We start from the raw sequence: 10,887 nt of genomic DNA, 5'->3' as shown, positions 1-10,887 counted from the left end.
CAGCAAACTAATTCTGTAAAGGGTCAGATAGTAAATATTTTAGGTTTTGCAGCCAGACTGTCTCTCTATCTTTATAGTGTGACAGTTGTTAAGGACAATGACATACTCAACGAATGAATAAAATTTCATTAAGAAAACAGTGGCAGGCCATATTAAGCCTGCAGGCCCTAGACTGACAATCTCTGCTTTAACATATTAAAATAGGCATGCTCCCACCTCAGGGTCTTGCATTAGTTTCTTAAACTAATGCTTACAACACTTTTTTCCTCATGTATCTGCATGGTTTGCTCTCTCAAGTCCTTAAGTTTTATTCAAATATCACCTTTTCAGTGACTCCTTTTCTAGTTCCCCGATCTAAAATTATATCCTCTCTCTTTCCCCAAATTATTTTACCTCCATTGCTCCTAACCATCATCTCATAGACCATATATTTTATTCACTAATCTTTATTGTTTATCTCCCCATATTACTATGTAAGCTCCAAGAAGGCCAAAATTTGATTGGTTTTGTTCAGTTTTACTCCTAGTATCAAAAACAGTGCATGATATACAACATGTACTCAACAGGTATTTGTTGACTGAAATTTCAGAATGAATGAAATATTACAGGTGAAATATCACCCACGTCTAAAAAAGGAATATTTTCTTGCAATTAAAATTTTTCTTGGCAAAGAAACTTCACCATTTTGAAGATGCTAACAGACTTCAGTTTCTAAAAGGGGCTCAAAATATTGAAATTATCATTTGATAGTATCAACATGCATCTAATGGAAATATAATAGGAGCTGCCTCACTAAAACATCAGTACTATCATTTTACTGCACGCTAAAGGGATATGCATTGGTGCCAATTCTTTTTTAACCTATTTAAAAATTACATGGTAGATATTTGACAAAGGTATCAAGCATTTACTATGTACTCGGTATTATAAGTAATCTGTAGGTGACCTCAATAAGGCATACAGGAGGATGTCTCCATAGGTTATATGCAAATACTATCATTGTATTTTCTGTAAGGGACTTGAGCATCCTTAGATTTTGGTATCAGCAGGGGTCCTGGGACCAATCCCCCAGAGATACCAAAGGATGACTGTATGTTTCCAAGGTTAGGAGAAGAGTGCCTTTATAACCTCAATGCTCAAAGTGCTGTCCTCCGACCAGCAGCATCAGCATCTACTAGGTTCTTGTTAAAATGGAGAATCAGGTAAATCACCAGGTAAACAGGACACATATTAAAATTTGAGAAGCACAGCTCTAGATTACTCTAGTTAAAGAGCATAGGCTTTACAAGGATCAGAGTTCAGATCTAGACTCTGATACGTTATATGACTTCAGGCAAGCTTATAAACTTCTCTATTCCCTCATCTGTAAAACTGAAATAATAATAGCAGTTACCTCAAAGAGCTGCCATGAGGATTAAATAAAAATGTAAAAAATGTTATGGCGGACCCTCAAAAACTTAAAAACAGAACTACCATCTGATCCAGTAATTCTGCTTCAAGTATTTACCTGAAAGTAGTGAAAGCAGTGACTGGAACAGATTATTTGTTCACCCACATTCATAGCAACATTATTCTCAACAGAGAAAAGGCAGGAGAAACCCAAGCATCGAGTGACAGATGAATGGATAAAATGTGGTATTAACATGCAATGGAATATTAATCAGCCTTTAAAAGGAAAAATTCTGATACATGCTACAGTATGGATGAACACTGAAGACATGCTCTGTGAAATAAGCTGTTCACAAATGGACAAATATTGTATGATTCTTCTCTGCTGTAAGGTTCCTAGAGTTAGTTAAATTCATAGAGACAGCAAGTAGAATGATGGATGCCAGGGGCTAAGGGCAGGGGGAAACGGGGAGTTAGTGTTAATGGGTACAGAGTTTCAGTTTAGGGAGGTAAGTCTACAGATGAACAGTGGTGATGGTTGCACAACAACGTGAATGGACTTAATGTCACAGAGCTGTACACTTAAAAATGGTTAAAACGATAAAATTGTGTATTTTACCACAATAATAATAAAAAAGTTCAGTATCTTTGTATTCTTAAATCAGTAAAAGATATTTTGATGATATGAAAATTTTTATTTTAATTTTTTAAATGTTCAATATAAAAGACCAAAGTACCTAATGGTTTTTTTGCTTCTTTTCTCCCCCCACTAAATAAAAGAAAAATCTACCTCCTTTTACAGGAAGGTTTCAAATTTTTCAAACTGAGGGAATTTCAATTCATATAGTTTGGAAGATAAGTAGAAAAGAGAAGAAATTACGAAACAAAGCAAAACAAAACACACAAAAAAACCTTGTTTAGTTGTTTCTTCCTCCTTTTTAGTCTCCTCATCCTCTAAGCTGGGACTTTCCCGGGAAGAAGTGTCCTGTTGGCTAGAGTTTTTCAAAAGTACAGGATCGATTTGCGCTTTCAGGAGCGCAAGAGTCTCAGCCAACTCATTTCGATTTCTAAACAAGAGAAAAAAATAAGACAGCATAAAAATCTTTCTTCTGTTCAAGAGATTTCAGAATAGTACCTATTAGAAATTAAAATTTTAAAAAGAAAAACACATTAAGAACATCCAAAACACTAGTATAGCTAACCATAATTAACTTTGAATTTTAAAATTAAGCACTAGAAATGAATATGTGTTAAAATATACGATTCCCCAAAGAGGAATTTCAGACTATTCTCTCTGTTGACTAGAAAAACAATGCATATCTCTTTGGCTAAAAAGAATGGAAGGAGCAAAATTAAACAAAAATCAAAGTTTGATAATTTTTTAAAGTACTATGCAATCTCTCAAGAGTACAAAATCAATGTAAAATTTGAAGTTGTTTTTTTTTTAAACAAAAGTTCTTGATTCATTTGGAAGTAAGAGCTCTTTTCCACCTACAGAGAGATTAACATTTGATGTTGCTATAAAATTATGATCCAGGTCTTTCTAAGTAATTACGACAAAAAGTGAGCTCAATGACACAGTTTAAAAACCCAAGGTTTTAGGTTATAGATGCTCTTTGTCAATTAGAGTTTACAACTACAGGAAGGAAATTCAATTTAAATAAAAAATAGAAGAAAATCCCAAATAAATAAGATTCTAATATATAAATTCTCAACTTTTACTACCAAATTCAGAGGTGTAGTATGGTCAATTTAAATGCCACTTACAAACAAGAAAACTAATTTAAATATTTTTCCTGCTCACATAAGCAGTGTGTAACAGTGAAAATAAAAAGGAAACCCTGAGAGGGAGGGTATAGCCCAAGTGGTAGAGTGCATGCTTAGCATGCATGAGGTCCTGGGTTCAATTCCCGGCACCTCCTCCAAACACAAATAAATAAACCCATTATCCACCTCTCATCAGAAAGAAAGGAAAGAAAGGAAAGGAAGGAAGGAAGGAAGGAAGGAAGGAAGAAAGGAAGGAAGGAAGGAAGGAAGGAAGGAAGAAAGGAAGAAAGAAAACCCTGTACTAAGAGTTGGGGAAATAGCTCCAGGCCTACTACCAAGTTAATTAATCTGCACCTCTGATCTTCCATCTGTGTCCTCAAAGCACTGTGTACCTCTAATTCTACATAGTCAGTATTAAGATGAAATTACTTGTTGTCATGCCGCACGTCCTTTATCCTCCTATACATTTCCACCTACAGCCTAGTTAAATTAAACTCTACCACTTGAGAGCAAGAACATTGCCATATGAAGTAGGTTCTAAAACATGTTAAATGAATCAACAGAATCCCTGTTCCTCAACTAAATGGCTATGTGCCCCGGACAGATCATTAATCTTCAGTAGGCATGAAATTCACTTCTTATCTTTAAAAGACTGTATTCTCTCAAGTATTATTAAATTGCCCTCCTAAGGAAAACAGTAAAATTGCCACTGATGGACATCTTTCAGAAATTAAAATGACAACCATTTTGTCATTGTGTTTTGGAATGAATACACAGGTTTATACATATTATAAATATTGTGCACAGGAATGAACGCATGTTTATACATACTATAGCTATCACATGAGCATACACAATAAGGTGAATAGTTTTAGAATTTTAATTACATAATAGTAGATGGTCAGATTAGATACTCTTTCAAAATCCTGTCTGATACTACCTCTACTTTACAAAAAAGGAAAATTAAAACCAAGAAATATTAAATCAATTAATTTTGGGCAAAGTTCCTACATCCTAACTTCATTATATCAACTACTTCTAACCTAAGGCTCTATCGACCTAATGTTACTATTCTCATATTTCACTGAGAATTCCAAATGTAGTAAGTGCTTCAACCTTTGTTGTTATTTTCTGAGGTCATGCTGAGAACTGAAAACTATACTGAAGTTTCTCACAATACTTATTTTTAAAACTTCTAAACATTAGAAGAGGGCCAATACTGCTAGAAAAATTCATGTCAATTATTGCCACTACTCTAAGCAACAAAAGAATTTAGCAGAAAAATCTATTAAAGAAGAACTCCCTTAAAGAAAAACAGAAAACTACTCATCTTTGGATTTCTCCTGTTTTGATCTAACAATTAGGTTGGGTATGCTAAATAATTTTTTAAAACCCTAAATTGGAGCTTGAGGGAATTTTTATAAATATACACATATTCAAATTACATTCAAATTTCTTACCACTTTCTACAGGAACTTTTTAAGTACTCTATGGACTCTAACAACAGTTCAGATGTTTTGTCCTCTCTCAATTGTCTTCTTTTCTTTAAAACATTTCCTCACTCAGGCATATTAAATCAGAAATATTCCTCCAAAATACCATGTTCTCTTATGAACTTGGGTGTTTGCATTTCTGTTCTCTTCAGCCCAGAATGTGCTTCGAATGGCTAACTTCAATTATTATTTCAAAGACAAGCACAGAATAGATAAATGTGGTACATCAATACAAGGGAATATTATCTAGCCATAAAAAGGAATATAGTACTGGTTCTTACTACATAGATGAACCTTGAAAACATGCTATCTGGAAGAAGCCAGACACAATGGCCACATGTTGCATGATTCTACATATATAAAATGTCTGGATTAGGCAAGTTATATAAAAAGTATATATATATGAAGTAGACTGGCGGCTGCCATTAGCTAGGGAAGGCAGAATGGTGAGAAATTACTAACGTAAAGGGTATGGGTTTCTTTGTGAGGTGAGGAAAATGCCTTTGAGTTAAATGATGATGGCCACACAACACTGAATATACTAAAAAACCACTGAACTATGTATTTTTTTAAATGATGGTGGCTTAGATGAGAATATAGCCACGAAGGGGATGACGGATGGTCCAACACTGGATACATTTTGCATAGAGAGCTAACTGGACGTGCTGATAGAATGGTTGTGAAGTCAGAGAAAAAGGAATGTCACTGATGTGCCTCCAAGTTGGATGCAAGCAACCGAAGGCATGTGGTTGGTTTCAACTGAGATGGGACAAACATATTGAAGTGGAAAGGTTAGAAGCTCAAGTTTTGGGCAGATTGACTGATTCTGACTTTAAACTCTTGTATTTTCCTATCTGTACCTAAAGTTAATCTAGACTTTGGTGAAATAGAACATATCATGCTAATTATTATAATGTGGAAGATGATTTTTCTTAGTCTAAGGGATGTTCAGATTTAGAATTATTGATAGGGATAAACCCTTCAGAAGCAATTGAGCTGACAGACCAATTCAATTGAAAAAAAAAACAACAGACAAAATAAAAACAAACAAAAAAAACCAAGCATAGTATCATCTTCTGCCAAGAATGGGTTAGGTATATGGTTCCTCCACAGGACACTGTGGTGATCTCCACCACAGATTACATTGATAACACTGCATTATCATTTACAATTTCTCTGTCTCTCACAATATGGAGGGCTCAGAAATGGCATCATGTCTTTAAACCTCCAGAGCACAGCACAGTGTGAATATAGCAAGTCTTTAGCAAATGTCTGTAATATACGATCCCAAGGCTCACCAGTAATATTCCATCTTTTTCATATAATTCCAAATTACTAAGTGGACAAAAAAGGCAGATAATTGAGTGTGACAGTATTTCTTATGTGGGCTAAGAAACTGAAGGGAGCTATTAATGAGTAATAGTAAGAGCAGTAGTAGTAATTGCACTACTCCAAAAGCTTTACATGAATTAGTTCATATAATTCCAATATAACCTGATTAAATAGGTACTATTATTACCCTCATTTTATAGATGAAGAAAGTGAGAACATACAGAGAGCTACAGTAATTTGCCTATGGTTAGCCAGTACATATTAAAGGCAGAACTGAATTATAGACAGTCTGACTTCAGAGACCACCTTCTTAATCATTGTTTCATTAGCAGCATATTAGAAATGCAGCAGCAGCAAGACACTAGAAATGTCTTGACAGAGTTTCTAATTATGGGTATTTTAAAACTGTAGTTTAGAATTCAGCTTTTTGAAAATGAGTGTCAAACCACTATCAACACTTAAAATATTTTTATTGAAGTATAACATACATACTTTGAAATGAACAGATCTTAAGTGTTCAGTTAATCAGTTTTGACAAATTCATACACCTGTATAATCCACCCTCTATCAGAATAAGGAATATTACTATCACCACAGAAAACTCCCTCATGCCCTGTCCTACTCAGTCCTTCTCCACCAAAACCAAGAAGGAATCAGTTTTGAACACTGTAACCATAGATCAGTTAAGTTAATTCCAGAACTTAAAATAAATGGAAAAAAACACTATGTATATTTTGGCTTCTTTCATCCACATAATGTTTTTGAGACAAATCTATAAAGTTGAATCATAGACTGTTTCTTTTTATTGCTTAGTCCATACGTGAGGGCTATTATGAACAAAGATGCTATGAACATTACTACACAAGGCGTTTTGTAGACATGTGTTTTCATTCCTCTAAGATAATACCTAGGAATGAAGTTGCTGGGCTATATAGTATAACAGTTTAAAATTCGAAGAAATGGGCAAAGTGTTTCCCAAAGTGGTTACTCCCACCAGCAAAGTGTTTAAGAGTTCCAGTTGGTCCACAGCCTTGCTAACATTTGGTATTGTAAGTCATTTTCATTTTAGTCATTCTAGTGGAGGTAAAGTAGTATCTCATTATGGTTTAAATTGGGAATTCTCTGATGAAGAGTCAAACACTCTTTCATGTGAATATGGGCCTTATGTATGTATTCTTTATCAAGTAACTGTTTGACAGTCTGCATAAAACTATCTTCCTTAGCAGACCTGGTATAAGAGCACTTTTAGGAATCCCTTTCTAATCCTAAAGAATCACCTAATGGAGTCCGGTCTAAGATTTGCTAAAATTCACCCATCATTAATAACCAAACAACTACCATTTTGTGGTATACATTTTTTCTGCTTATCTTTTACATTCCTAAAGAAATCTGCTTGACGTATCCCCTAAAATAAATTAATATCACTTATGTTATTTGATCAAATAGGAAAAATATTTTTCTCTACTTTCATCTCCTTCATTCAGGCCTAACATAGCAATGAAATAACTATAACAAATACTATTCTTTCATGGCAATTGTGTTCTGAATATTAATTGAAACAAGTAGGAAACTGGTTAGAGCGTAAGCGTTTTTGGTCTTGAGACATCCCATAATACTTGTTTAAGCCATACATAACTGCAGGTTTTGTAGGTTAAAATGTTCATATGTTGGCAATTTCATATGGTTCAATGAAATTAAACTACCTTTTACTATCTTGTGAGTAACTTACTAAGTCTTGCTGCTTCAACTTAAAACATAATTCTTTATACATCATTCAACTACTTCCTATCTGTCTATCTCATATATATGTTTATACTATGAATATTACAACAGAAATGGAAATTGCTATTTAACAGAAGTTTTTGGACTGTGGTGATACCATGGCATTAAACTTTTTTAAAAAACTTAATTTTTAAAGAGCCATTTTAGGGTCTCAGCAAAATTAAGAGGAATGTATAGAGATTTCCTGTACATGTCCTGCCACTATACAGCTTCCCTCATTATCAACATGTCTTACTAAAGTAGTATGTTTGTTACAATTGATGAACCTACCTTGACATATGATTACCACCCAGAGTACATACTTCACATTAGGGTTCACTCTTAGTGTGGTACACTCTATGGGCTGGAACAAATATATACCAACAGGCTTATATCATTATAATAGAGTCATACAAAGTAGTTTTATTGCTCTAAAAATCGTATGCTTCACTGATTCATCCCTTCCTCCCTCCCACCTAAACCCTGACAACCATTGTTCTTTTTACTTTCTCTAGTTTTGCCTTTTTCAGAATGTCAAATAGTTGAAATCATAGTTAATTTCAGATTGCCTTCTTTCCCTTATTAACATGATTTAAATTTCCTCCATGTCTTATTATGGCTTGATAGCTCATTTGTTTTAGAAAATATTCCATCACCTGGATATACCACAGTTTATCCATTCACCCAATGAAAGACATCTTGGCTGCTTTCAAGCTTTAGTAAATATGAATAAGGCTGCTATCAACATTCATATGCAGGTTTCTGTATAGACGTTAAGTCTTCAACAGCTTCAGGCAAATTCCAAGGAGTATGATTGGTGGATCATACGGTAATGTTTAATTTTGTAAGAAGCTACCAAACTGTCTTCCAAAGTGTCTGTGCCATTTTGCACTCCCACCAGCAATGGATCGAAGTTCCTATTGCTCCACAGCTTCACCAGCATTTCGAGGTGTCAATGTCAATTAGCTTTTGGCCATTTTAACAAGTTTCGAGGAATACTGTATTGTTGTTTTAATTTACATTTCCCTGATGACACATGATGTGGTGTATCTTTTCATGTGCTTACTCAGTCATGTCTGTTAAGGTTTTTGACTCATTTTAAAATAAGGTTGTTTGTTTTCTTACCTGTTGAGCTTTAAGAGTTTCTTTTTATATGTTGAATAACAGTCCTCTACCAGATATGGCTTTTGTAAATGTTTTCTCCTATTCTGTGGCTTCTCTTTAAATTTGGCTGACATTATCTTTCACAGAGCAGAAAATTTTAATTTTAATGAAGTCCAGCATATTAATTCTTTCTTTAATGGACTGTGCCTTTGGTACTGTATCAAAAAAGTTATTGCCAAACCTGAGGTCATCTAGATTTTCTTCTATGTTATCTTCTTTGATTTTGCAGTTTTGTGTTTTACATGTAGGCCTGTGATTCATTTTGAGTTAATTTTTATAAAGGGGGTAAACGTCTGTGTCTATTTTTTTTTTTTTGCATGTTGATGTGCAGTTGTTCCAGCACTATCTTTCCTCCACTGCCTTGCCTTTGCTCTTTTGTCAAAGATCAATTGACTGTATGTGTGTGGGTCTATTTCAGGACTCCCTATTCTGTCTCATTGATCTACTTGTCTATTCTCTTGCCAGTTTCACACTGTCTTAATTACTGTAGCTCTATAGTAAGCCATGGACTCAGGTAGTGTCAGTTCTTCAACTTTGTTCTTTTTCAATAATGTGTTGGCTATTTTAAGTTTTTTGCCACAACATATACATTTTGGGGTCAGTTTGTTGATATTCACAAAATAGCTTGCTGGGATTCTGACTGGAATTGCATTGAACCTACATATTAAATTGAGAAGAACTGACATCTTGACAATATTAAGTATTCCTGTCCATGAACATGGAATATCTCTCCATCTCTAATTTTTCTTTGATTTCTTTCATCAGAGTTGTCTCTCTCTCTCTCTCTTTTTTTTTTTGTCATTTTCTTCATATAGATTTGTCTATATTTTCTTAGACTTACACCTAAGTAGTTTTAGGGGACCTAATGTAAATGATACTGTTTTTAATTTCATATTCTACCTGTTCACTGATAGCATGTAAGAAAATGACTGACATTTGTATATTAACCTTTTATCCTGCAACCCTGTTATAGTCACATATTAGTTCTAGGAGTTTTTTTGGTTGATTCAGATTGTCTAGATAGAAAATTGTATCATTTGCAAACAAAGAGTTTTATTTCTTCCTTCCCAATCTATACATCTCTTATTTCCTTTTCTTGTCTTATTGTATTAGCTACAATTTCAGTATGATGTTGAAAAGGAATGGTAAAAGGAGATATCCTGGACTTGTTCCTGATCTTAGTGGGAAAACTGCAAGTTTCTCCCCATTAAATACGATGTTAGGTATAGGATTTTGGTTGATGTTCTTTCAAGTTAAGGAAGTTTCTTTCTCTTCCTAGTTAGCTGAGAGGTTTTATTTTTAATTATAAAAAGGGTATGGGATTTTATCAATTTTTTTCATATATTGACATGATCATGCAGTATTTTCTTCTTTAGCTTGCTGATGTGTAAAAAGTGATTTTCGAATACTGAACCAGACTTGTATACCCAGAATAAATCCTACTTAGTCCTGGTGTATTATTCTTTTTATACATTGTTGGATTTAATTTGCTAATATTTTTTGAGAATTTCTGCATTTATGTTTATGAGAAATATTGGTCTATAATTTCTTTTCCTGTAATGTCTTTGTCTAATTTTGATACTATGGTAATACTGGCCTCATAGGAATTATTCTCTCTTCTTCTACTTTCCGAAAAAGAGTGAAGAGAAGTGGTATAATTTCTTCCTTAAATGTTTGGTAGAATTTACTACTGAACCCATCTGGGCCTGATGCTCCCCATTTTAGAAGGTTAATTTTTGATCCAATTTCTTTAAAAGAGAGAGACTTGTTCGTACTATTTCTTCTGTTGTAAGTTTTAGCAGACTGTGTCTTTCATTTTCTTAGCTTGTCTAGAAGCTTATACATTTTACTGATCTGTTCAAAGAACCACCCTTTGCTTTGTATACATTCAACACTATAAATTTCCCTTTAGGCACTGCTTTAACTGCAAATTAACAACTGCAAATTTTGATAAGTTGCATATTCATTTTCATTTACTTCA

General features: G+C 33.9%; 1 protein-coding gene across 1 annotated transcript in view; it reads right to left on the bottom strand.

Annotated features, from left to right (window-relative positions):
• RSF1 (remodeling and spacing factor 1) overlaps window positions 1–10,887 on the bottom strand; it is a 119,491-nt gene that overhangs the window by 30,970 nt on the left and 77,634 nt on the right. Inside the window, exon 5 of the mRNA XM_006213645.4 lies at window positions 2,302–2,456. Coding sequence (XP_006213707.2) covers window positions 2,302–2,456 — 155 coding nt within the window. The remainder of the gene's footprint in view (window positions 1–2,301; window positions 2,457–10,887) is intronic.

The sequence above is a fragment of the Vicugna pacos genome, chromosome 10, assembly GCF_048564905.1.
Source record: "Vicugna pacos chromosome 10, VicPac4, whole genome shotgun sequence".
In the NCBI taxonomy this organism is placed as follows: Eukaryota; Metazoa; Chordata; class Mammalia; order Artiodactyla; family Camelidae; genus Vicugna; species Vicugna pacos.
Note: the sequence above shows the minus strand (reverse complement) of the source record. Positions and strands in the feature narration are given on the sequence as shown.